Raw genomic sequence first — 27,949 nt, forward strand, 5'->3', positions numbered from 1 at the left:
ATTGTATTTGTATCTATGTTATTTATTGTATTGTAATTGTATTTTTGTATATATTTGAGTTTACGAGGATTGTTCGTAAACTGGTGGGGGGAGTTGTCTTCTGGCGTTGGTGCCGGTGCCTATGCTTTTATAAAATAATTCATAGACAAAGTGTATATTCTGCCAATCCAGCCGTATCATTTAAATATATGCAATTTTCTTTTGTTAATTTTGATTAGATACAGGTTTTTTTGTTCTTTCCTCTGTCTCCTCTCTTTTACCATCATAGTAATAGTCTCTCCAAAGTTATCTATCTATTTCAAATGTCTGTAATTATTTTAATATCAATTTCAGCAACAATAAACCTATAATAATGCATTAGTTAGATCAACATTACATTATTTTATCTCAAATTAATATCAACATTGGATATTAAACATTTGTGTGAGAAGCGTTCAGTGGGTATTTTGTCTCTGGGAAGAATATTGATATCAACATATTTTTATATTTTCGAATAAGAGGGCATAAAAAAGAAACAATATTCAGAATATCATTATTATAATTATACAGAAAAAAAAACAAAACAATGTAAATGAATTTTCAATGCAGTTATTTTTTTTTCCTGATGCTTCTGACATTATGAAAATATAATTATACTTCTGCAAGAGTGCAAAAATTTTACTTGATTATAAAAATTTAATTTATAAATTACAGAAGAAAATGATAGATAATTACATAGAAAGCAAAATCTAATTATTAAAAAAGCTTAATTGATTGCAATTGATGATATTAATTTACAGTAAAATTTCATTTTAAATTTTTTTCATATGCCAATAAAAATTTCAATATTTTCTAAACAACATCTACTTACATAAAAAAGTTGTTGACTTCCAACACTCTTATGCATTTATTTACTATTAAGTATTGCACTCTTTCGATAAATCTAATTATATTTGTTTTGACAGCCCAATAACCTGATAAAAGCCAAAGATAACGTAAGTTTTTCCAAAACTCTGGAATCACTAATTTAATTTCATCAGTATTAGTTGCTTTATTTATTTTCTGCAATGAAGAAGAGGGTTATTAGAAACATACAGTGTAAAAAAAAGTAAGTTAATTTCTAAATCAGGAATTATAGATATTGTTGCGGCAAACATATGGTCCACAAATTGATTATAGGAACATATGATTTTTATAACGTCAAAAACAAAACAACTTCTCTCTATTGTTTTTTATACTGAAAATCAACAGAAAACATCTTAGCATCTCAGTGTGCACACATATCGTCTCCATTGTCTCTTCACTCCACACTCTTAGTTGCCAGCATTCTGGCCATCTTTGCCAGCTTAATCATTTAAGCCACAGCGGGTGGACTACTTCGACTCATCCTGCAAGAGGACAAGGTGGGCGGACGTGTGTCCTGTTGTGGATCCACCTCCACGAGCACATCCACTCAAGAAAATAACCACAACCGGGGCCCCATCAATCATCGGTGATATAAGACTTTTTTTTTTCTCTCTTTTGTTCAATTAATTTAATTTTGTCATAGTTTTAAGCTTTTTTTTTTCTAGTTTGTATATTTTTATATATTTTGTGTTCTTTTTATTATGTTCACTTATTTAAATATATAATACAAAAATAACATAATTCGGCTATTCTTTTCTTTTAACCGCTTTTCACGGTTGGGCTGGTAAAGGTTCCTTTTGAACCCCTACCCGCCGTAACAGATATTTAATCTATTTTTTTTTTTTTTTTTTTTTATTCTTAATTTAAAGAAATATGATTGAAAAAGTATCATCAAAGAATTTAATTTTGAAACTAGGATTTGAAGGAATAAGTTATTTACCAAAAATATTATATGGACTAAAGAACACTACCATAGTTGTTTTCATAGAAAAAAAAAACAAACTAAAATAAATGACTGCTCAACTATGTTGAGTTGCTAATGCACACAACGTACTGAACCAACAAACAGATGATATTAAAAAAGAGGGTTAGGGGGGCTGAATAACAAATGCCGAATGTTAAGAATTTTTTTTTTCCATTTCAATCATAGAATCAACAAAATGAAGCCAGCCAAAGCTTAATATACAACATTGTTTGGGATTCCAGAAGTTCATAACAATGATTTCAGCCATGTTATGTTGCAGGTTCTTTCCAACACCTAGCTTCTACAAAAATTACTTGTTGTATAAGGGATGGTTCACCTATTTCTGAACCAAAGCCTTTTTATGAAAAAATTCTTTTGACAAATTCTTCCCTAAACTTTTCCTGTAAGTGAGGAATGCATTTTATACAAATATTCTCTTTTCCTGCATGACACTCTGATCCTGATCAGTCACTTCAAACCTTTTTATATGATCTACTATTAGTGCTTTCTTTTATGTCTTACTAATGCAAGTATATTTACAAATCTTGATGAGCCATTCATGTCTAGATAATCAACTTCTTGAATAATTCAAAATTTTTCATCACCAGCAGTTCAGCTATTTGCTTTTTTATGTTATTTTGCTGGTGAGTGATAAGGAGTGTATTGTTTGACCACTGGTTCAATACATTAGCTGGGGTTTTTGACTCTTATTTGTGACAGATGGGTCCAACATCTCTGTTTGTTTGGGATCAAGCTCTTAAAACTTCATGAAGAGGAGCTTAGCTCACATTCAGTTTCAGAGAATTTTCCATTCAGAGCCATTGAGAATCTTCCTATTATACATCAATCTATTATACTCCCATAGCACCATGGGAATAATCATACATTTAGTAATACAATAGTCAAAAAAATAATTTTATTAATTTCAATAGATTTCCATAATTAAATAACAATATTAAATTTCTCAGCAAGCAAAGGAAAATATTTTTTTCATTTAAATCCAATGATGATGAATTCCATACCTCAATATTTACAAGAAAATACAGGGCTTATCTAACGTAGTTGAGGTAAGAAGAAGCAATAATCACAATCATAGAAACTTGGTAACTAAAAAAATGTTGTCTGTAAGTGAATTAAGTAACTAGAGACTCAATAAGTTTAATAAATCATAATCTTATAAAATGAACCACATGGTTAACTACGTAACTCCTTCATCGCCACTTAGCAGCCAGTAGAATAATATTAAGTAATATAAAGAAATTTTCAACAAATGGTGGACTACTGCACCATAGCAATAATACATTATGTATAACTAGCTTGCAAAGTAAAACAACATTAAATCAAACAATACCTTCTAATGCATGCAGTAAAAGGACTATTTATTATAAATCAGCAAAATGTTTCTTTACTACAGCCCACCTGATGTTAATGTACTATTTTGTAGAACAAAAATATTTTTACTTCCTAATATGGCACTATACAGAAGAATAAACAAGAAAAAGTAACCACAATTACTATATTTTCTCAGTCTTAAACCATTAAAAATTCAATAGTCTTGAAATAAAAACATATAGAATTATCAGTATTAACTCTAGTAAAATTTCAACTTACACCAAGGATGCACATGCAAACCCAAATATATTTTTTATTGATTTTTGATGTTTCATAGTATTTTTTCAACAATAAGCGCTTTGCAATAAATTTTTCTACTTGAGATGAATGAATTTTTCGAAGAACATAAAGCAATCTAGAAACAGATTTACCATATAATGTTAGCAATAAGGGGCCTATTTGGTCTTCTCTTTTTGACCAAAATTCATATTCACCATAAGGACCAGATCCTTTAGGTTTCTGAAATTGAAGCAATAAAACAATGTGAATTTTTTATAATTAAATAATTTGAAACATAAATTTTAAAAAAATTGAATATCATTTACTTTCCCCCTAGTACGCAATAAGATGGTAGAAATATATCTCTCCCATATATCTATTTTCTTATTAATTTTGTCAATAATTTCTTTTTTTTCTAATATTTCATCTTGTGTGAATTTTCTTAATTCTTCTGCTTCTAACCATGGAAGAATTTCAATATTTAAATCACTTTCCAAATGATTTCTGCACCTATTGGAAATAAATAAGGTAATGACAGGAGATCAAAAGAAAATAATTATCAGATTTAAGATGAAATAACTGACATAAAAAAGTTGAAAGTGATATTTAGATTAATAACGTAATTCTAGATTAAACCTAATAAAAAGGAAATTTCGAGGGAACATGAGCTTCTAACAATACACTTAACTTTGGAAGGTTATTCCATTTTAAAATATACTTTGTTATAATCAGTATCTTTTGGTTCAATACATTGCTTTTTACTTTATTCACACTCTATATTATAATAATTAGTAAGAACCTTGGTTTGATTTGGAGTGCAACTGTTCACCACAATAAAGAATTATGACAATCAGATGATTCAGAGAGAAATAACAATATACTAAGCAATAACAGCAGAAGCAGCAAGAAGATAAGCACCTGGTAAGAAGAAGAGGCAATGAGAAAAAGAAGTGCTGGACAAAACAGAACAGCTCCAGTCACTCAAACCATACAGGAACTTTTTCCTTAGTAGTGAGCTCCACACTGACCGTATACATATACTAGATCAATTTTTTTTAATTGATGGTTTGTGGTACCTAAGGGGTCCGTGAAATGTTATTTAGAATTTTTTTTAAATATAATAAATTAAAGGAAAAATATTATTTAAGCCTTATCTCGTAATAAGAATTGGTTTAGGGAATATCAGTTATCTGCCCTGTATTTAAAAATGTGTACAGGTTCCTAGGCTATAGATGCATCTTTCTTCTTCTTTATGCCGAAAAAAATATGTCAAAAATTATATTCCAGAGGTCACTGGAGTTAAGTCAAAGTTAGGCCATTACCTAAGTTGCTTCAGGAGAGGAAAGTTCACTGTAGACCAAATATTCTCCCTTCGGATAAATCTGGAAAGTGGAAGCGAATATAACATGAAGACTCAACATTTCTTAAGGCAGCCAATAATATCATTAATCTTACACAGATATTCAAAGGGATAAAAGGTTTTGAGATTCCATATAAGCTGATTAGGCTTCTAAAAGTGTTGCTAATCCATATTGGGTCTCAGATCTGGAGTCTGGAGGCAAATATCCTCCATCTTTTAGTTACTTATCCTATTTTGTTCTTAAGCAAATACCCTTAGCTTCCTGATCATAAGTGGCTCATTGGTTGACCCTTTGATACATTTTTTATATAATGCAATCTCAACTTCAATAGTCTTTTAGATTTTTGCTATTCATTTATATCATCTCTTCCTCAGCCACAAGGTAACAGGTCAAATCAAATTTTTAAAAAAAGTTAAAAACCAACCTGTTAAAAACAGGATGAAAAGGTAGTGTGTTGTGAATCTTGGTCCTCTGGTAATGCAAGGCAATGTTCGTGATACTGAGATAAAGAAACTAATTTTAGCAGCCAACAGTTGCTACTTTGGCCTTAGGTTTCACCTTTAGATGTAACAAGCTAATAAGAACAGGCAAAAGTACATCTTTATAAAACACTCATCCACCTGGTATTTGGATAAGAAAAAGGGACTTCAACAAAGTAAGAGAACAGAAATTGTAAATATATGAGATAAAGATTCTCCACTGGATACTTTGAACTGATAGACCAAGTTTGGTGTAAGCTACCCAATCAAGACCTTTATGACCTCTTTCATAAAGAGAAAGATATACAGCAGGTCATGAACAAAAGAGGACCATGATGGGATGATAAATGGCCTAATGGTCAGAAAGTGGTAGACAGTAAGAAAGAACAAGGCAATTTGAAGAAAAGATGGTTGAGGAGACCAGGACCCGAACCAGTATCCATTAATTTAATTTGTTGGTTAGATTGATTGTATTTCAATAATAAGAAATTATCATTTTCTTACCAGTTCATTTTATTAGTAATTTCCAGCAAACAATTTCTTAAATTGTCTCTTAATGAGGAATTTTGTATCATTTTATCTTCTAATTCACTTATTTCAATGCTTTTTATTTCCTTCATTTGCCTAATTTTATAAAAGAGTTCAACCAAATTATCAGGGAGAGTATATAGGGGAGAAAATAATATATTTTTTAGTGTAAATGATTCAATTCCCCTCATCACTTTATGTCTGAAAACATGAAATAACAAAATAATTATAATAATAGTAATAATTAGACAATCACAGAAGATAAGAGGGGAAAAAACCATTACTTACTTTATACTTGATGACAAATTCTTAGACCTTTTAAATTCATCAAATAATTAGAGCTTTCTGCCTTATTTTATGAGGAATAATAAAGCGTTATCACATTTTTAAATTCATCAAATAATTTTCTTTCATTTTTACAGTACGCATTAAAGAAATCATTTGCACCAAAATGAATAACATCATTTGGATGTGTAAATATATTCACTTTATGGTATTTTTTTTCTGAAGTCTTTCTTGATTCTTCTTTCTTTAAATTTGGCTCACAGAAATTTTGATCAATATGCTTCATCAAAACCTTTAGCCGAAAAACACAACTAAATTATTCTTTATGTTAAACTAGAGCAGTAAGTTTTACACCATTACAACCAAATTCATAAATATTTATTTGTGTTAGAACAAACATTCTAAATATTCATATCTATATTATTGAGATTAATTATTATAATTAGGCCTAAGAAATCTGAGGGATTGATACTGATAACACTAATGATAACTATAATAAATAAAATATTTAAAAAGAACTCAGAAGTATGAGCGAAGTTGTCTGTTACAAAACTACCTCTGTTTTCAAATAAAATGTCATAATTTAGTGAAAAATTGAATAAATAGAAGTTTTTTCTTGTGTAATAATATTTGAACAAAGAAAATATTCCTGCTTACTTTCTTCTTGAAAAATACAAAAGTATTATGAAAAAAGAGCTTACTAGACCTGGCAACTGTAACTATAATAAATAAAACTTTTGAAAAGAATTGAAAGTATGACTGAAGACAAATAATTACAAAACATAGGCACAAAAATAAAATTTCATAATTTTTTGAAAAAATGAATATTTTTTTTTGTCATGTAACAAAATTTAACTAAGAAAATATTCCTTTAAACTCTGTTCTTTTGAACTATATAACTAATATAAATATGAGGAAACTAGACCTATAGGCTATAGAATTTTTAAGATTAATAATATAGGTAAGTCAGGGTAAGTACATAATTGGGTCAAATGCTTAAATAGAAATTTATCTTAAAATTGCTTTGCTGGGAGAATAAACAAATCCCCATTCATGCACTTGTCCTGAATTACCTTGAAATGTAAGTAACAATTAATTGTATAACTGAGTACTTTTTGAATGTTTGATAATTGAATTAATCATACAATTGAAATGAAAGAAATACTCCAATTAAAGGCAGACATAAAAATTTCAGGGATTTCCTTCACAATTAATGTATAAATTACAAATATAAACATTTTAAAAGATGAATCCTCTAACAGAAAATACTGAGGAATATATTAGGAGGATTTCATTTGTCGACATTAGTGATAACAAAAAACATGTTAGGCTACAGTTCATAAATACAAACTACCTTACAATTATTTCGATAATTCCTAAAATAATCTTGCCCATTGATTGTGCCAATGACAATATACTTAGGAAATTCACTTATCATTTCTTCATAAGTATCAAAATAGGGAATGCACTTGGTAGTTTTCCTTAATATACATAAAAACATGTCAGCAACTGATTTATTTTTTTTGTTCCTTATTGGCATAGGACAGCAGTGAAGTTGTATAATGTGTTTTTTCTTCTTTACTAAGGTCTGAAACAATCAAGAACTAAATATTCAGAATTAAAAAAAAATTTTTTGTTGAGAGAATTGCAAAAAATCTTACCATAACTTTGTGATAAACATGTTCGACTTCAGACTGAGGTCCCAGTTCGATCACTAAATATAAAATATAAAGCATGCTTTATTAAGTACTATATGAATAGAATAGAAAAAACAAATAAACGTTGAGTAAAATCACACATAAACTTGTTAGAATCAACAGAATAACAAAAAATGGAATCTGTAATAATATATGAGTGATATATTTAAAATATTTTACATGAAAAGTTCAGAATATTGATATTAAAATGTTAATACTGAAAGAATCTCTATAACAGTTTCTCCAAAAACCCATGTCATATCTAAATGGTCCACAGGATCACACTTACAAGTAGTAAAATAGTTGTATCAATTAAATAAAGTTTTTTAAGAAAGTGGATGATCTGAAAATGACAATTGTGATCTGAAACATATAATCCATCACTTCAGATGAATTATATCCAAGACCAAGATGAAGATATTAACATTATTTTTTTAGATAATTACACTTTCACGACTAGAGAAGAAGTATGTCCTTTTAATAAAACAATGTTGCCAATATATCAATAAAAAAAAGTTCATAAAACGGTAATTATATTTATTAAACTGTATTTTAAAAGCCTGTTCGATTTTTTTTTTTTTTATTGTAAAAAGTAAATTTGAGAAGTTTAGATGTACTTAAAAGAGCAGGTAGTCTTGTGAGTAGAGCTCTGTTTCACTCATTTCAAATCTGGCTCTCTGTGTATCTAATATTTGATTGAATGGAATGTTTGATAGTGGTAATTAGTTTCAAAACCAATTTTGAATCTAATTAATTCACAATGAAATTCATCAAATAATGAGCGACGAACCCTCCAGAAAAGATAAACCAATTATTGATCAATTTATGATCCCAAAAGAAGAAATAAAGAGAACAAGGGATATTTATTAATATACTTTATATTAAATTAAATATAAGAGTCAAGAGAGGAGCAGAACTTGAGATAGATCATTTTTTACTGAAAATGGATGTGTTCCTAGAAAACGATTAAGAGAAAAAGATCAAGCCCAACTAAGGTTTTTAAGAAAAATAACTATAAGCTCAAATTGGCTGAAGCGTGTAAATCTGCAGTGGAAGAAAAAGCTTCAAACAATAAACACCCCTTGGACTCTAATAATATATTAGACATCTGGAAAGTAATAAAACAGAAACTACTGGAGGCAGCAGAAGAGGTATGCGGGAAAACCAAAGTAGACCAAAAGATTGAAAAGAACAGCTTGGTGGAATGAGGACGTAAAAATGAAAATAAAACAGAAAAAGGAGCTCTGGAAACACTACCTTTAAACAAAAACATCGAGGACTACAGTAGATAAAAAGAAAAGCAAATACTATACTTGGTTTATATAAAAACAAAGAAATTTCGTGAGAACTAATAACCACATATCCAAGGAATCTGAGAGATCCCAGGGAATAAGGCAGGACTGCAGTCTTAGCCCACTTCTATTTATAATGTTGTTAAACATGGCCCTGAAGAGGGAAAAGACGAGAATTAGGCCTTATTGGTTGGATCGCAGAGAATTTAGTTCAGTATTCCTCACATTCGTAGCTTATACGGGTAACTTAATTTTATTCGGGAACAATGGAAGAAATCTACAATTCACTTCAGAACCCTGTGAGAAGAATTCAGACTGTTAAATATATTAACACAAGTAAAATAATAATGACAGGAAGAGGTGAATAAAGAGGAGACCGAGTAATATGACCAAAATGATAGAAGCAGGACCAGGTTTTAAGTACCCACCTTAACGAAAACGGCTGGATAGAAGAATTCCGAGAAAGAATAAATTTGTCCGGAAAATGCTTCCATTCACTCAAGGCTGGTTTCCTGGGGAAAAAAAGAAGTTACAAAAGGAGGTCAAAAAAGTAATATATAAGACTACGTTTATTCCCTTACTAATCAGTGCTTGCGAAACCTGAACGACATAGAAGCCAAATTCAAGCAATGGAAATGAGGTACTTAAAGGAGGATAGAGGGGAAAACCGGAAGAGACAGAGTCAGGGAAACTACAATCAGAAGTAACACAGGAGTGGAACCGGCCGATCATACTCTAGAAGAAAATAGGTTACGGAGGTTTGGTCATCTAAAAAGACTGAAGGAGGAAAGAATAGCGTGTGAAATAAGATTAGGTGGGAGGAGGTCAAAAGATGTATAGAATAAATTCTTCATCTCTTTATTGTACAAAATATACCTGTCGTTGGGCTTTGTGGTCTTGTTTTGTTTTCAAATGATCGTTTTCTTTTATTCTTTTCCTGATCAGATGTGATGTTAACATCTTTTTCGAATTCAATTTCTGTAATATTTGTAGAATCTACGTCGTTATCACTTGTTTCACCTTCCTCATCTTTTTTTTTCTTCTTCATATTTTTCATCACTGTTTTTCCTTTTGTCTTTTTAGTTGGGGATGGTGGAGATTCCGGTCTTGGTGACGCTGCAGGCAGCAAAGGACGAGCAACTGCAAAGGAAACAACTTTAATCAATGAATATACAACATATAATACGATTATTTTATATACAACACTTAAAAACCGGTGTGGAAATTCGAAATGGTCCGGAAATTGTGATATGGAGATTTGACGGAATGACGAGCGAGATGGTGATTAGTGTAGTTCCATAATGCTCTATGAGAATCATACACTGTTTTTCGAGGGAACATGACATTAAATACAGAACTATAACATTTTTATGGTTTTCATCAAAACTTTTTTTTGAAATAATAAAATTCAAAGTATTATGTATTCGACTTGGATCTCTTTAGAAAGAAACCTACCCCACTGGTTACGAAGGTTATCACTGTTGTTATTCGGTAAGTGGTCACGGATGTTCATTCATTAATTAAATACACCAAATGTAACTTCAGAGGACACATACCATCACAGTGCCGAAAAGACTTGGGGCGATTTTACTTGAGCCCTGAGATGAAAAAAGTTTCGGCCTGTATATTACTGTTCAAGAACACTGCAACCAGCAGAGAAATCTCATGCCAACATCGAACAAGAAGCCTTTGCAATTGCTTGGGCCTGCCATTGACTAGAAAAATTCATTCCAGGGCGAAACAATAAACATTAAAACGGACTACAAGCCCCTCATACAACATTTCAAATTAAGGACCTGGGTGAACTGACTTCAAGATTGCAACGACTAAGACTGTGACTTAAACGATATTCCTATGAGCTTGTCTATGTGCTAGGGAAATCCCTCATCTCTGCTGATAGTCTATCGAGGGATCCACTTGAGAAAGGCTGCGGATATGATCAACTTGTAAAAGAAGTTGAGGGCTATGTACAAACTATACTTGCAAGCCGACCTCTTTCTGGCCTTAATGTTCGAAAGGTTTGTCAGGCACAGTAAGAGGACATAACGACACATAAAAGTAAAGAAAATGATTATTGAAGGGTAGTAAACTCCAGGCACTTCACATGCATAACTCCAAGTTACATAATTTTGACAATGTCCAGAACGAGCCCTCGATATGAAACGATATTCTTTAGAGGACAGAAGTTTATGCCGGAGGTTCTACAACCAGAGATCCTGGAAAAATTCACAAAAGCCATTTAGGAGTCCACAAAACCACCGGGCCCGTCAGTCCATTTCTGAAAAATTCAAAAGAGCCACAGATTCCAACATGATTTCCAGAAGGTCCTTGGAATACATTATCAATGGATCTCTTCAAATTTGAGGGGCACTGGTTCATTGTTGTAACTGATGTTTACTCTTGCTACTGAAATAGCTACATTTACATTCCTCGGAAATAATTCAAAAAATGTAAATCCACCTTTTCGTACCATAGAATCCCAGCAGTGGTGAGAACAGATGGTGGCTCCCAATTTCAGGAATTAGTATATTTTGAGTTTCGATAGTTTGACCAGACCTATGGTTTTCAGCATGTTACCAGCAGCGCTTACTCCCCCCCCCCAATCAATTGAAGCAGCTGTAAAAATAGCAAAACCTGGCTATGCTAATTTACCGGAATTCCCTTTACTCGATTTGAAGAGGAGTCCCGCTGTGTTGTTAATGGGTCGCCGCCTCAGCGACATTGTCCCTACTCATCCTGCTTTGCTGCAGAGAGTATGCCATCACCTGGGAATGTATCACCGTCATTAAGACCATCAACCCAGCATCAGCGAACATCACTTCCTTCTACTACTACTGCGGGCGAGAAATAAAAACAACCAGATGCGATTGCTACTCGAACTACCCGAGCTGGAAGATCTGTCGTTCCACTGAAGCTTCTCAACCTGTAGAAGGAATCTTCTTGGCTTGCGGAGAAGAATGTTCGGTCTGGACTTCTTTGAAGAGAAACCTACCTCACGGGTTATGAAGGTTATCATTGTTGTTATTCGGTATGTGGTCACATGTATTCTTTGTAGATAATACTTATATTATATCTAAGTTTTGCTATTATGAAACATTATGTATATTTAGGTGGAATATAAACTAATAGTTAAGTTTATCACTAAGAAACATACTCCGCCAAGGCATAACACGAGGTTTTTATGCCTTTAAATAAGAATGAGTTTTTTAAAATTATGTCTCAATTTGATGAACTATATGAAACGCAGGAAGTTCATCATGTCTAAGTTCTGCTACTGGTAATTGAGACAAAAGTTTTCAGAATCGAAAGCTCTAATCCTGGCCTTTAATAATATTACGATGTGCCAACGATCATAAATGTAGAATATTTGATTAACATGGTTGGAAAAATAGAAAGCCCAATTCTACCTTGCTAGTAGCTCTGAGTACATGTTGCATCCGTAATAAAAGCTCTTGTAAAAGTCTAAATAAAGTCAGAAGTTGAAATCAGAACAAGGTCTTATGGATCTTTTATACACTTTACAAAGTTTAGTGAATTATAACTCTGGGCGCATCATTCTATTTATAATAGTGGATGTCGGATTTAAGTAATCCATTTTTACCATTTTTTTTTGGTTTTATATAAAGTCGGGGTCGGGAGTCTCATTTTCTGATGGCCCCTTTCCGCGGACAACGGAAGGCCCCGAAGATGCTGCTACTGCAATACCTCCTCAGCCTATGCACTATGCAAGCTAGGACCTGGCCTACCCCTACCATCACGCCAGAGTCCAGGACATGCTGGTCAGCCTCTGAGAGAAAAAGATGTCTATTCAGACACCAGGCGAGGATACATGATTTCACCATTTCGCCAACCGCTGAACCTGCACCGGAAAGCAGCTAGAAGACGTCACTGCGGCGAAGACGTCACACAGCAGATAAGCCATATTATATAAGCCATGAGACCCCTTATTCTGTATTTATCTCATATAGTTAAATCACATTGAAGACTAACATAATAACCCATAATTACCCCTCCAGGGATTAACACTTTTATGAATAAAGGAAAATATATGCATGCTAATTAGCGGAAAGTCTCACAATTTTCAGCCCCCCTTTTCCACACTAATAACATTTTAATTATAATCATAAAATTACACTCGGGACACCTGTGTAATTTAATTAATTTAATTGCTATACCTGCAGTATAGCACGAGCAGGTCTCGATGTAAACAGTGGATATAATTAAGGACTTATAAATCTGAATTATAAACTCTGGGCGTATCGTTCTATTTATAATAGTGGATATAATTAAGGACTTATAAATCTGATTTAGTTTACCTTTTTCCATAATCGAAATTTGTTTGTAAAACGTTTTTTCATACTTAGTTCTGTAGAAAACTAAGAAAAAGGTTTTTCGATCTTTTACATTCGTAACTGGGATGTTACAAAAATTTAAAATCATTTTTTTAACCAATCCATCATTTCTGTTTATCATTCTGTTAAAAGCAGTTCCATCTTTATCTTCAAAATGATTTGTTAGCATACACTTGAACCATAGTAATCGGTTATCCTTCAGATTGATTGTTCTATTCTGATTTTCTGTGACACTGATTTGATCCACCATCGCAGTGAAAATGATCTGAAACAAACCATGAAAAAAATAAATAATGAGGTGATAACTAAAATCAAAAGAGCTCTCTTAAACCTTTAAAGACTGGAGCCACATTTATGTGGGCAAATAAAGCAGTCACCTCCAGTGTTCCAGGCGTACATATGTAGTTTGCGTTTAGAGTTACGATATCGAAACGATATATTAATATACCTATTTTTTTTTAAAAGATATTTCGATGATCTTGATAGTTTGAAATTATATTATATTATTTAATTCACCAATTTATAATTTTTTTATCTGATTTTTATGTACATAAATGTTTATCTTTGAGGGAGAACATTTGATTATAGTTGAAGTATTGAATCAGTCCAACTTTCATGCAAATACAAATATATTTAACGTAATTAATTTACTTTTCCAAAATTATAATGTATATATGTATAAGTTATGAAGAATCAGAAATGAAGCTTAAAAAAAAAGGGAAAATGGGACACGAAATGAAACGCATAACCTCAACTAAGATACTCATTTATTCTCCTCCTTAATCCTCAATATATACATTCTGGCTTGTTGACATGGGGAGTTTTAAGTATTAAGATTCATAATACCTATACTTTGATTGTAACTCCCCCTGCCAATTTACGAACAATTCCTGGTAAACTCAGAAAAAAAAATACAATTATGTATGTGTATAACAAACAAACCAAAAAAAACAACTAAATAGTACCTAATAGACACAGTAGTATTAAGTAGTAATAGTACTAAGTAGTAATAGTAACGTTAATACTAAAAGTACTAAGTAGTAATAGTAACGTTAGTACTAAGTAGTAATAGACATAGTAGTACCTAAATAGACACACTTTTCCACTTATCAACATGACACACAGTCAGAAGAAAAAAAAACTTGACATAAACCTTTTTTATTTACACAATTTTCATACTACATACTAAGCCTATTTACACTGATCTTCAACTCACATTTGTTCCTATACACTCTGATCCTACAAATAAAAAAAAAATAAAAAATCTGTACAAATAAGTTTAGTGAGGTGGCACATCAGGTGTTTCCGGAGCTGCCATCACTAGGAACCTTAATTGTTCAAGATGAACCATACGCCTCTTTCTTGGTTATTTTGTACTCTCAATTGTTACCACGTTATGTTCCCGAATTGTTATCACCCGGGATGGCCCCACATAATGCCGAGATTCCTTAGTCCTATTGGACCCCATGTACACAACAGTCCCAATTTTAGTGTCCCCCATCACGTCGCGAAGGTTCACATTTTGTCGTTCACTCGCCGACATTTCTCCCTGTATACTCGCCCTCTCGCTTTTTCCCATAACTTCCGCATGACCATCCCGTGATTCACAATTTCCCCATCCGCCTCCGCCGTGTCCATAAAGTTCCTACGCCGCCCTTGAATGCCAAAAAGAACTTCAAAAGGTGAAAACCCCGTAGTGGAGTGGTTATTCGCGGCTACCGCCCTTACCATTGCCTCATCCGGCTCCAGTCCTTTGTCCCCGTGGTAAACCCGTAAGTGATCAATCAGAGTGCTACGAAGCCTTTCTACCCCCCTGCCCCCTCTACTTTTAGGATGGCCCGGAGTGTTAATGTGCCAATCTACTTCCAGAGTCTTCATTTCTCCTCAAATCGTAGCATTATCGCATTATCGATCCCCGTCGGAAAAAATTCGCCTTAGGAAACGTAAAATTGAATCCATGTTCTGAGCGCGACTAATACCGCTTCGGCTGCCGGTCTTGGACCTGGTGTGCTATGGACATTTTACTGAAGAGGTCGATGACGGTTATCCACTTAAAACTTTTCCATGTAAATGAGTCGATCTGGACGTCACTGAATGGTCCCAATACTGTGGGCGTTTCCTCTTACACTGCCTTAGGTGGGTGGCGGTCGTGTTTTGTACACAAGGCATACATCACAACCTCCTATAACTTCCTGGACCGTCTTCTTCATCCCCCGTGTTTGAAGTCTCCCCTTCCCCTGGAGCCCATTCGGACGTCCCCCGCTGGTTCCCCTTGTTCGTCCTCTATCGCGTTTATGATTTTTTCTCAAGACAACCAATCCGCGATCACATTCTCCTTTCCCGGCTTATAAACTATCTCCATATTAAATTGGCCTAGGAGTTCCTTCCAGCGAGTGATGCGCGCAGAAGACTTTCAGTTTCCCTGCTCACTTTCTGCTACAATACTCCACCGGGCGTTCTCCCTTCTCGCTACCCTGCGAAAGCACCGCCCCCAACGCGTATTCGCTTGCATCCGTCATGATCATCAACTGCTGAAATCTGGGAACGCCAATACCGGTTCTCGTTGCAGCCTTTCCACACATCGCTTAATGTTGTTTTCCATGGCCGGCGTTACTACTATTCGGCTACCCTTTTTTAAGAGATTATTAAGAGAGAACAAATGCTCCACCATCTCCGGCACAAAGCGCCTGTAGTTAAGAGCCCCCATTAACCACCTGATCCCTTTTACATCTCCGGGGACTGCCATTCGTTGAAGGGCCTCAACTTTGTGAACGTCGGATTTAACACCGTCTTTAGAGATAATATGTCCCATGAAGCTGATCCCCTTCTGCCCCAACGACGAATTTTCTGGAGTCAATTTGAGTCCGAATTGCCTGATTCTGTTAAATACGCTCCAATTTACTAAAAACCAATAAATCGTGCTTGTACACTTGGCACATGGACTCGTCTATACCCCTAAGAAATGAAATAACTCTGAAAAGTGATGTGGGGCATTCTTCAGTCCAAACGGCATTCGCGTAAATTCGTAGTGGCCGCGTTCAAACGTGAATGCCGTTTTCGATTGGTCTCTTGGATGCATCTTTATTTGATGATACCCGGCCTTGAGGTTGAGAGTACTAAATATCGTTGCTCCACCCAACCTATCCAGTATATCTTCCAACTGGGGAATAGGATACCGCTCATCTACCGTATTTTCGTTTATTTTTCGGTAATCAATGACTACTAAGTACTTCTTTGTTTGCTCCCCCGCCACTGCTTTCTTTTTCACCGCCCATAAGAGACTTGTAGATATTGTAGGGTGATGTGCTATTGACAATGATGCCCTGTTTCCCCAAATTCTCGATTTCCTCCCGTATATGCTCACGCAATAACTGCGTGTATTTTTTTTTTATCCCCCTCCCTTGCCATTTCTGGCATACGGGTTGCGGAAGAAGTGGGGTAGTGCGCTGGGGTTCGCGCATGCCACTGCTCCCAAGGATCATCAATTTTTTTTATTCTTTTATGAATTATTCAATTATTAATTTTTTCTTTTTTTTTTACTGTGGTGCAGCCCAGCGCTAGGTTTAGCGCCTTACTGATGGAGCTGCACCTTATCCACTGCATCCGTCTTGGTGCCTCCTGCAGTTACCAGGCTGGTCCAGTCCTCCTGGTCTCAGTCTGGATCAGTTTCCTCATCTTCTGGTGGCTCGCCGATGTTGGGCGGTCAAGATTTCCCATCGTGAAATGAGTGGGGCCCACCACCTCCTTCCACCCGTAAATGAACTCCTTGAAGAAGGGATAATTCTCTTCTTCTATCAAACAGGGAAAGTCCGACTCGGCGAGGGCGTAAATCCCGGTCTTTCTCGACAGCCTGGCTCGGTGGCCTTCCATGCCAGAGCAATCTATTATTACGTGTTCTGCTGTTTCAGGAACTCTGCACGTTGGGCACTGGGGGTCGATGTTCTTTCTAAAGCTCTGCAGCTTTCCCCGAAACCCTCCTTGTTCTGTTAGGATCTGTGAGACTCAATAGTCTGGGAGAACCCATTTAGCCTTAAATCTAGAAAGGACGGTAGGGAAGAATTTTTCAAAGTAGCGCCCTTCTGGCTGGCTACCCACCGTCCATTCCACTTCTGTATTGAGTCCTCTCGCAGTATTTTCTTCCATAAGTTTGGAGTCTCACCGATACTCTCTTGCAGCTCCTCCGGCAGCGCTTCTAGTTCCTGCCTCTTAACTTCATATTTAAGGACATCCTCCCTGAGGATAAGGTCCAGGGGCATCGCTCCGGCCAGCACTTGCACTGCCTCATGTGACACCGTTCTGTATGTCTTCGTGACCCTCAGCAGAACCAGTCTCTGTATGGTGGCCAGTCTTCTCTTCTGTGTCTGCGTGAGGTTTCGGCTCCACGCAGGGGATGCGTACCTCAGAATTCCCAATATCACCTTTATATATGGTCATCGTTGCAGTGTATCTGAGACCCCAAAATGCACCCCCTACCCTACTTAATCCATTGAGTGACAGGGTCACCCTGTCCTTTAGAAACACCAGGTGAGAAGTGGCATCGAATCTTCTTCTTATCCTCCCACCAAGATATATCACCTCCTCCCGATCTCACCCTTTCTCCTTGGATATCCAGGGTGATAGGACGAGCCCTGTCCATGGAGCCTCTTATGAGTGTGGCCTGAGTCTTGGCCGCTGCCATACTCAACTTCTTCTTCACGCACCACTCTCCTACGAGATTGGCACACCTCTCCGCTTCTGTCTTTAGTCTGGATCTGCTGTTCTTGGCCACGATGACTGCCAGGTCGTCTACGTAAGCCGTGCCAAGGAACCCCTTGTCCTCTAGTTCCCCCAGAAACTCATCGAATACTAGTTTCCACAGAGCTGGTCCTAGGATCGAACCCTGCGGACCACCTCTTTCGATTTTTCTCTCGACCTAGTAGTGTAGTAGTTACCCCTGATTCTGACACTCCTGTTATTGAGGTAACTACCTACGAGGGAATATAGATTACTGGGGGTGTCGAGCTCTTGCAACCGCTGGAGTACACGGGGCCACCAAACGCTGTCGAAGGCGGAAGAGATGTCAAACATTATCATATTTCTCAAATAAAATATTCTCAAAGACATATTTCTCCGCCCTCTCCTCCACGTCCCTACGCACTCTCAGCAGCGCATCCGTAGTTCCCCTGCCACGGGTCGAGCCGAACTGCCGTGGATGACTTGCAGCAGGATTGGTCTTAGGCTGTGGACGATCATGTGCTCCAGGACCTTACTAGCTACTGGAAGGAGGCATATTGGTCGATAGAATTTAGACGTTTCCTTATCCTTACAACCTCCCTTGATTTATACAGTAAATCATTTTTTTAAATGTCGTTCCAGGGTTGTGAGGAAATAACGGAAAATCCATGATATCTTAATATACTAACAGCTTAATATATCAAAAATCATCCAACTGAAAAAATCCATAAGTTTTTAAAAAGCCAACTTCATCTTCATAAAGAGAACATACATTTTTTAGTAAAACTGAAATTTATTTATTAGTTAATTAGTCCTCAAGTTAGACTGATTATAACTAATTAGTTAGCTACAACTAATTTTAAAATGTAGATCGTTGACCAGTTGTTACGCAACGTCTTAAGCAACTGTTCACAACCCTTAGCAACGGTTTCTCTCACTTAATTATTATGATACAAATATAAAATACTTATGTTTTCTCTTGTAACGAAAAGAATACAAATAAAAATATATGTACTTGAATTAAATAATAATACTAAGTAAATATTATTCATGGCGTTAACTAGTACTATTTACAACAAATTTAAGTACTGTACTTAAATTGATTTGAATGACCAGGATTTTTTGTTCTTTTCTTGTTCTTGTCCATACCTCAAACTTACCTTATTCCAGTAAAACAAAAAAAAGATGAATATATTTAATTAGACTTTGAAGTTACCTAAAATATAATAAAAAAGAATGAGAATAATGTTTTTTTCCAAAACGTTCTAAGCTGCGACAACGTTTGCACTTTAAGAGAGCTGATTCAACTGAATAATTGAACTGAAATTCCAATTGAGTGTGTTTTTGATAATTCCATTGCTTCATAATTTGAATTTTATTTATATTTTATAATATGGGGCAATGGAGAAACAACATACCTACATATGACCGTGAGTTTGAGTCTGCCAATGTACAGTTGGTTTTCCTTAAAAGATTGTTGGACGCCTAGCTAGATCACGATAACCCTACAAACTCCAGGTTTGTGAGGATTTTCAACTAAACGGCTCATAGTTCTGGCTTTGAAATAATGATTATAACTCCTAATGACGCATACATTAGTTGTATAATTAAGTGTTAACTTACTCACCAAGGTTAGACGAAATATGTCAGAGCTGTGAGGAAACAGATGGAGACGTTCAAGAATCCCAATAATTGGTTGCTAAGCAGGCGAAAACAAATGAGCTAACAAAACCTAGGAGGTTATAAACGGATTCGTTGAGAATCTCCCAGTGTTTAAACCGAATATATTTTTCTATCATGCACGTTCTTTAGAATTGGCGGATTTTTTTAACGTTCCATGGTTGTGAGGTCGAAACTATGAGACATACATATATTATGATGTAAAATCTAAACGGTAAAGACAAATTCATTCTCCTTAAAATACCTAGTACTACTGAATATTCTTGTCAGAAATTCCACCCCAATTTTTCTATCTTTTTCCAGGTCGTTGTTAGGATCATTCAAATATGTAAAAGTTAAACCTGGTACACTCCAGGGTTGTGGGGAAATTGAATTTTTTATTACCTGTTACTGTAGTAAAGCGACTATTCTAAATGAATTAGTTTGTAGTATAGTCCTTACCCTAAATAAAAACTTTTTGGATATCCACATATTAATAGTAAAGACCTACAATCAGTCAAGGACTCAAATCGTACATTGAAGGGATAATGACCCTAATAACCTATAAATTGATGATAATTAAATTACAAAGAGAATAGTACAAAACCATTTCGGAATTAGATGAACCAGTAAGAAATTGACAATTTTATCCAACACATAAGTAAAATAAATAACTTTATACAAGTGAAATACACTTACAATTATTTTAATGTTCCGTATATTCCCAGTTCTATGAGGTTGTTATGACAACTATTAACAATTAAGCCGTGGTAACTGATTGTAAATATCTTCGTTCCATTACTATCGAAATATTTAGCAATTATCGGAGGTTAAATGTTTGAATTTATAGAAGAAAATAATATGTCAAAGATATATTAATTTTAAAGAGAATTTATTACAAACTAAACACTGTTTCAAACTGGTAATAGGATGTACCAACTTATTATTCCATGCTTATTAGTCCATATTAAAATCATATAATTCAATAATTGTCTTATTATATCTTCATTTTTTAAAGAATGTAGTGGTATGGCAAAGATGGCACTTTGGGATATAAAGAGGAGGTGGTAAGAGAGGGGGAGCCGCCGCATAGTAGGGCAATCACATAAGTTTCTTGAAGATCGACTCTAACTCGAAAAGTTAGAGCTTAACGTTATGTTTGAGGGTGCAGAATTTGAATTTAAGCATTTTATTGAACGATATGAATGCAATTGATTGTAATAATTTTTTTTTTTTTAAACATTTTTTAATGCATTTCATAAATTAATTTTAAACATGACTTTTCTGAAAGCAAATTTCTCCTATCTTGTGGTGTTTTAATTCAAGGTAAACTGTTAAGTTAAGGCCACAAACCTAATATGATAGGATTGGAATTGGTTGATGAATATAGTGATATACTAATATACTATATGACATATACTAAGGGGGTGAACAGATTGCCGGATGAGACAGAGAGCACGGTGTCAGTTAGCGCCACCACCGATAGTCTGTGCTACAGCAGGGAAAACTCAATTTTAGCCTGCTTCGGTGAAGGCCTCAGATATTATAATTGATGACAAGATGCTCAGTCATAATGGCGCGCAAAAATCTTGTCCATCATGTCTAGGAGCACCGTCAACATCCCCATCATCTGGTCCATGCGGGAGCATAGGTGTTTATAAAAAGCATGTCAGAGGCACTCATCGCCTGAGTAGGCCGAGTCCACTATGCTGGCTGTATCTTTTTCGTTGCTGTAGGCTCTCCTCCCATGAGTTCCGAGTAGAAGTCCTCCCGAACAATCCTGATTGGTCTTCTGGTTGTTGCTGGTGTTAGTACTGGTGGGTCCACTTCCATGAATGAAAAAATAATTTTATTCTGGGACACAAGTCCCCTAAGAATAAATACATGGTTCATATATTAAAATTTTTATCTGGCAAATATTTACAAATTTTCAGATAGTAAAATGAAATTACATTGGTATATTGGCTTTACTACTGTTTATAATGTTAATCAATATATGCTTATTTATTTGATTACAATGATGTGGAGGTTTGGTTATACAATAAGTAGAGGAATAGGTTTTGTTTAAAGGAAAGAATGGATGAGGAAATGGGAAGAGAATTCCAGAAGGAGGTTGCACGTATGACGAAGGATTTACTAAAGAATGCGGTTCTATAGTAAGATATATATAAATCATTCGCTTGAAGAAGTTTGTCGGGGGGTGCGGTCAGCAAAGAACAACATAAATAAACAAAACCATATTTATTTATTTTATGCCGACGTTTCGACCTGAGTTTCAGGTCTTCATCAGCGGTTGTGGCGTAGAGGGAAGATTGGTAACTCAACTCCCCCCGACAAACTTCTTCAAGCATTAATCTACGGTCAACTATCTACACCTCATTATAAATCATTCGGTTGGGATCAGGTGTTTTATGAGTGGATGGATGAGCGAAGAGTGAGGAGATCTAGGATATAGGTAGGTTTTTTGATTTTAACAACTTGGAATAGGAAAACACCAAGGAGGTATTGTCTTCGGGAGGTTTCATAGAACACTTCAACTCCCAATACCAGCGGGAGACTTGACAGCGTCTTGGAAACCCAAAGATAAATCTTACAAAGCAATTTATGAGTCTTTTCAGTCTCAGCTCTAGTGCTGCAGATAGCCCTCCATAGACCAAGAAACCGTAGTCGATGTGGGGAAGACAAGAGAGTAGCTGACGGGTGTTCTGAGGAATGGAATTTCGGAATTTTAGGAATTGTTTGAGTACAGTTATGTATTTGCGTGTGATTTTGGAAAGGTGGTTATTCAAGGAGAGGTGTTGGTCAAAGGCGACACCAAGGTTTTTTATTGTAGGATAGAAGTGAATCTGTTGGGTGTTAAAGAAGAGTAGAGGACAGTAAGGGAGAAAATGAAGGAGGCGCTTAGAACCAATAAGAATGCCCTTCGTTTTTTCAGCATTCAGCTTCAAATCATTGTTAAACGCCCATGCGTTAATGCTGTCAATATCTTCTTGTATCTTTTGGATGGCCTTGAGCATCTCGGAGGGATGGAAGGACAGATAGATTTGGAGATCGTCTGCATATAGGTGGTATTCTGCATGGCGAATGGAATCAAGAAGATCGTTGATATAAATGGAGAAAAGGGTTGGTGAAAGTGAGGATCCCTGAGGAACACCTTGTGTCAGAAGATGGGGAGAGGATAGAGGTTTATTCGGAATGACGACTGTTTGGGAACGATGGGACAGGAAAGAGAGGAACCACTATTTGACATAGAAAGGTTTTGAAGTTTATTGAGGAGGATCTTATGGTTAACTCTGTCAAATTCCTTCGAAAAATCAAAAAGAACTAAAATTGATATATGATGATTGTCTATAGTGAATTAGAGGTCTTGGAAAATTTTCAATAAAGCGGATTGTGTGGAATGTTGAGAGCGAAAACCGGATTGGAAAGGATTAGGGAGAGCTTTTTGCTCGAGAAAATTCTTAAGTTGGGAGTGGACTAATCTTTCTAATGGCTTGGCCAAATTGGATAAAATTGATATTGGCCTAAGGTCGAAAACTGATGAAGGAGAAGGTACTTTGTTCAATGGTCAGACGAGGACTTTCTCCCAGGCTTTGGGAAAAACGGAATTTTGAAGGGAGAAGTTACAAATGTGCAGGAAGGCAGGAAGAATGGTAGGGAGACAAAGTTTGATGATCTTTACAGGAACATTGTCTGGGCCGTAATCGTTAGTTCTGGTCTTGAGGATTGCTGAGATTAAGTCATCTGGAAAAACATTCAGGAAATAAAAGTTATTGGGATCAAATGAGATTTCAGGGATGTGAAGAGATGAAAATTCGCATGAGGTTGTTGAAGGAGCAGGAGCAGCAAAGAAAGGATTAAGCTCGTCTGGACCAACTGGATAATATTGACAGGATTTAGGACTTATAACGGAGAGGTTCTTTAGGATTTTCCATTTAGATTTAGGATCAGGTGTTTGGGATAGGATGTTGTGAAAGTATTGCACCTTAGCACGGATTAAGGATATTTTTGGTAAGGTTTCGGAGGGACTTAAAGGTCAAATAGTGATCTGAAATTCTGGTGCATCTGGAGCGTCTTCTGGCAGTATCTTGTCTTCTCATTAAATTTTTTATTTCTGAGTTGATCCAGGGAGCCGGAGAGCGTTTGAATGTACGGGTTTCAAGAGGAGCGGTTTAGGAATTTAAGAAGATTCGAGGATAGGCATACGACCATGTCGTCAATGGATAAAAGTGAATAAATAGATTCTAAGGAGAGGGAAAGTTCATCAAGGTAGGGACCAATGTTTTCAATAGTTAAGGAATCAAGGTTTCGCCAACTAATTTTCTTTGGCATAAGCAAGGGAGTGGCAATGTTGTAGGAAATGTTGATTAGGTCATGGGAGGAAAGAAAAGACATAGGAATTTGGGAGGAGGATAAAACGTTCTGTGAGGAATCAATAATAAATAAATCAAGCCAGGTATCAGTGGACTGGGTTTGATGTGTGGATTGGTAAGGAACAATATAAAGGTCTAGGGAAAAAATTAAGTCCATAAGGTACGATCGATCGGGAGTCTGTGAGAAGGTTGGTGTTGAGATCGCCTGCGATTATTATGTTTTGGAAGAGAGGGATATATGAAAGGAAGGAGGATTCAAATGCATCATCAAAACGGACTCGAGGTGTGCGATAAATAACAATATAGAGGAGGGAAAAAGAGCTTGACGTAATTTGAACAAAAATGTATTCCATATGGGGGGTGTCAAAGGAGGGAGACTTTAAAAGGATTTTGGCCCTCAGACTGTCATGAACGTATAGAGCAACTCCACCACCAGTACGGTCCATTCGGTCATGACGAAGGAGGGTATAGTTGGGGATGGAGATGGAGGAAGTTGGGATATTGGGATTAAGCCACGTTTCTGAGACGGCAATGGTGTGGTAAAAATTTTGGAGGAAATAATCTAGAAATTCGTCATAATGTGCCGGAAGGGATTGGGAGTTAACATGACAGGATGTTAGGATTCTAATCATGTAGGATTAAAGGAAGTGTGTGAAAGAGTGAGGAATGGATCAAATTTATTATTGGAGTAAGGAAGGAAAATTGAGAATGTGTTGAGAAGGATATTTGGGTTAATATCAAGGGAGAGGGTACATTCACTATTTGCTTATTTCAATACCATGAGGTAGGCAATAAACTCGTATTAGGCATATAAAAAATATGCTGAGTGAAAAGATAACAAATTAAATACAGTGTTACATTAAATTGAGAAAAATATAGAAATAAATAAAATTTACTAGAAATAAAATAAATACTTGAACACAATGATAATTTACTTGGTTTGAAAATAAAAATAAAAGTAATGCTTCTTAGAAGAGTAAATAAAAAATAAGATGAAAATATATCAGAAAAACTAAATTAAGTGTACTAAAGGAAAGAAAATCATATGCACTAATAAATTAATAGCTTCTATAAAAAATAATGTTTTTCTCAAGTTGAGAAATAAAAAAGAAAATGAAAGGTTATAATGAAAATGTAAAAATAGTCTAAGTAATAAAAATAATAAATAACAAATTAACAGAGGTTTAAATCTGATGTAACCAGGGGGGTGGCGTCAGTGAAAGGCTTCCAGATCCTCAGCTGTATTAATGATTACAACAGGTTGGCCATCTTCTCGGCGGCATCTGACTATCCCTCGAGCGAACCAGATGTACCTCAATCTGCTGGCTGCCTCTAATGTTCAAATATTTTCTGAAGTGGATCCCCTCCATACCAAGTCGCGGGAGCGGGGATGGGCTTAGTGATCAGCAGACTGATATCAATTTGAGTTGGGGTTTTGTTTTCATCTATGTATGATAATAAATGTTTTGATGGATCAGGATGTGGACAGTAATATACTTAAGAAATTTTTATTTTACAATTTAAAATTTTGGCCATTCACTCTTAATTAACGATAGGTATACTCACTAATTATGTACTCGAAACTTGAATGCTGGTACGACAGAATTAATAGCATTAAAAAAATTACATATTTCACAGCAGTTAAACGTAAATCTCACCATAAACAAAAATTAAAACTAATAGAAAAACGGTTGTAGTGAAAAAAAAATTAACGAAACCACATTATTTACACGAAATTTTCGATGGATAATTATTATATCACAAAAACTATTGTGTATTTGTTGGTGGGTAACACTTGACAATCAACAGGTTTGATTTGTATGTTAAGTTGGTCGCATGGCAACGAATCGAAAAGATTAGAGGGCTTCATGTTGCTTCCTATAAGATCAGGATTTAACTCATGCTATAAAATTAACTTTAGTTTTTGGTAAATTTTAATAAAAATCAAAAATGTTTAGGGATATAAGAAAAGATTATCTTTATAATGTTATTGGTAAGAGTGTACTATATACTTATTTGAATCACCTATTGTTAAGTAGCATTATACAACTTGCATCTTTTTTTAAATATCATGTTTTATGTTAAAACCTGTTTGTTCTTCATTATGATTCGTTTTAGGCTGATGACAATACGAACTTTTTGTAAATTAATCACAATAATGTGTTGGTCTGTTAATGACAACAGTTTATACACTATGTCTTGAAAATAGTATAACAGTAGAATGAACAGTTTAACAGTTTTTAGTAAAATATAAAGTTAAAAATTGACATCATGTACAAGTTACATAACTTACAGGATTTACTCTTAAGTAGAACAATGTGGGCTTATTATAAAGTAAAGCTTTCTATGTAGTACAATGAAAAATGTATTATTTACTTCAACTAGTCAAAATATATATTCCTTGTTTTTTTATTGTATTGTGAAAACCACAAAATTTGCAGTCTTTAGCCAAAGCTATTTGATATATTAATAGAATTTGGTTATCACAGTAAAGTGACTTATTTCAAAAGGAAATAACAGAAAAATTTGCTTGTTTAATGTTTTCTTAACATTGAATTTTCACTTGAAATTAAATATATTTTGCTTCACAATCTATTATAATAAAGTAAATTAAGTTCAAACTTTTGTTCTGTATTTTAAGTAGGCTTATATTTCCATTGATATCCAGAAAATTATTTAAATAATACTTATTATTGATGCATTGTGAATGAAATATAGGGATTTCCATTATATTCAATTTTAATCTTAAATATACATTTTATTTTTAAAATTAAAACATATTGTATTTAATAAGTGATTCGTTAAATCAGTTTTATTTTAGAAAAATCTTTATTTAGCAGTTTTTCTCACTATGCGAGTTTATGTCCTTTTAAGAATTGTAATATTTACAAATTAAATAGGCTTTGAACCTTGTAGTTTATTATTTTCAAGACCACATTGATAGTTTCTAAACCTTCAATAAAATAATGCAAATTAAAAAAAATTATCTTAAATAGTCTCTTATCTATTCTTCCATTAACCATAACAAAAAATTATCTTATTTTACTTTTTATTTAGTTAATATGTTTGTGTGTGTATATATTTTTTTTCAGGGCAACATTTTGATATTAGGCTTTCACCAAAACAGAAACAGGAGATTTCACAGGAATTTTCTTTACCCATTTCAAATTTTATGGATACTGCAAATAGTCTTGTTTTGTGTTCTATTTATGATTTTGAGAAAGTTATTTTCACCAATCAAGTAAGACTTTTTTTTTAAATAACAATCTAAGTTATACTGTTTCTATTAAGGTTTAAGTATAAAAGTCAATTTTTGTTAATTTCACACTTATAATGACAAACAATAACCGAATATTTTAATAATTCAATATATGAGGTGTAAACTAACAGAAAGTCTCTATGTCTATGTAGGTCCATATGGATACGTACTCAATTATACCTTTTTGTTACTATTTGTTTTATATCATTACATTAGTATGTCTAGTATCGTTTCATCTTAAACTATATTGTTTCCTTATATTTGAAAGAGGGACGTGATGGCTGTGAGGGTTGGGGTGCAGACCCCCAGTGCACTCAGTTCGGAACGTTGTGAGTTTGATTCCCCCCCCCCCCCAGGGGCAGTTAAACATACTAAAATGTTAATTTTATTACACATGCAATGGACAAGACAGAAGAATTAGTGGTGGCAGCGCATGCCTGAAGAGCTCTCTCTCTCTCTCTCTCTCTCTCTCTCTCTCTCTCTCTCTCTCT

General features: G+C 34.8%; 3 protein-coding genes across 3 annotated transcripts in view; 1 reads left to right on the forward strand and 2 right to left on the reverse strand.

Annotated features, from left to right (window-relative positions):
• The window catches only part of LOC136796797 (uncharacterized), a 56,310-nt gene extending 50,151 nt beyond the window's left edge, over positions 1–6,159 (reverse strand). The window contains exons 1-5 of the mRNA XM_067051525.1: positions 6,117–6,159; positions 5,805–6,029; positions 3,787–3,970; positions 3,461–3,700; positions 851–1,041 (exon numbers count right to left, since the gene is read on the reverse strand). Of these exons, the coding sequence (XP_066907626.1) occupies positions 851–1,041; positions 3,461–3,700; positions 3,787–3,970; positions 5,805–6,019 (830 nt within the window). The 5' untranslated portion in view covers positions 6,020–6,029; positions 6,117–6,159. The remainder of the gene's footprint in view (positions 1–850; positions 1,042–3,460; positions 3,701–3,786; positions 3,971–5,804; positions 6,030–6,116) is intronic.
• Positions 6,160–6,183: 24 nt separating this feature from the next.
• On the reverse strand, positions 6,184–19,856 carry LOC136796799 (uncharacterized). Its single transcript, XM_067051531.1, has 6 exons — positions 19,795–19,856; positions 13,419–13,719; positions 9,979–10,242; positions 7,775–7,827; positions 7,468–7,701; positions 6,184–6,405 (listed from the first exon to the last, which is right to left on the reverse strand). Exons 2-6 carry the CDS (start codon positions 13,702–13,704, stop codon positions 6,184–6,186), a joined length of 1,059 nt encoding a protein of 352 aa, XP_066907632.1. The 5' UTR covers positions 13,705–13,719; positions 19,795–19,856.
• A 6,110-nt stretch (positions 19,857–25,966) lies between these two features.
• Positions 25,967–27,949, forward strand: part of btv (beethoven) — a gene marked incomplete at its 3' end in the record, with an annotated part of 240,143 nt that continues 238,160 nt past the window's right edge. Inside the window, 2 exon segments of the mRNA XM_067051518.1 lie at positions 25,967–26,192; positions 27,292–27,440. Coding sequence (XP_066907619.1) covers positions 26,150–26,192; positions 27,292–27,440 — 192 coding nt within the window.

Source organism: Halyomorpha halys, unplaced genomic scaffold, assembly GCF_000696795.3.
Source record: "Halyomorpha halys isolate HHAL.00 unplaced genomic scaffold, Hhal_1.1 Scaffold598.1, whole genome shotgun sequence".
Classification (NCBI taxonomy): Eukaryota; Metazoa; Arthropoda; class Insecta; order Hemiptera; family Pentatomidae; genus Halyomorpha; species Halyomorpha halys.

What these genes read in the sequence shown, in the direction of transcription:
- LOC136796799 (XM_067051531.1), bottom strand. Translation starts at nt 13,704, where the DNA reads ATGGTGGATCAAATCAGTGTCACAGAAAATCAGAATAGAACAATCAAT. An exon ending in ACCACAAAGCCCAACGACAG is followed by an intron (nt 7,828 to 9,978) that starts GTATATTTTGTA and finishes TTTTATATTTAG; the next exon opens with TGATCGAACTGGGACCTCAG. An exon ending in ATTATCGAAATAATTGTAAG is followed by an intron (nt 6,406 to 7,467) that starts GTAGTTTGTATT and finishes TTTCGGCTAAAG; the next exon opens with GTTTTGATGAAGCATATTGA.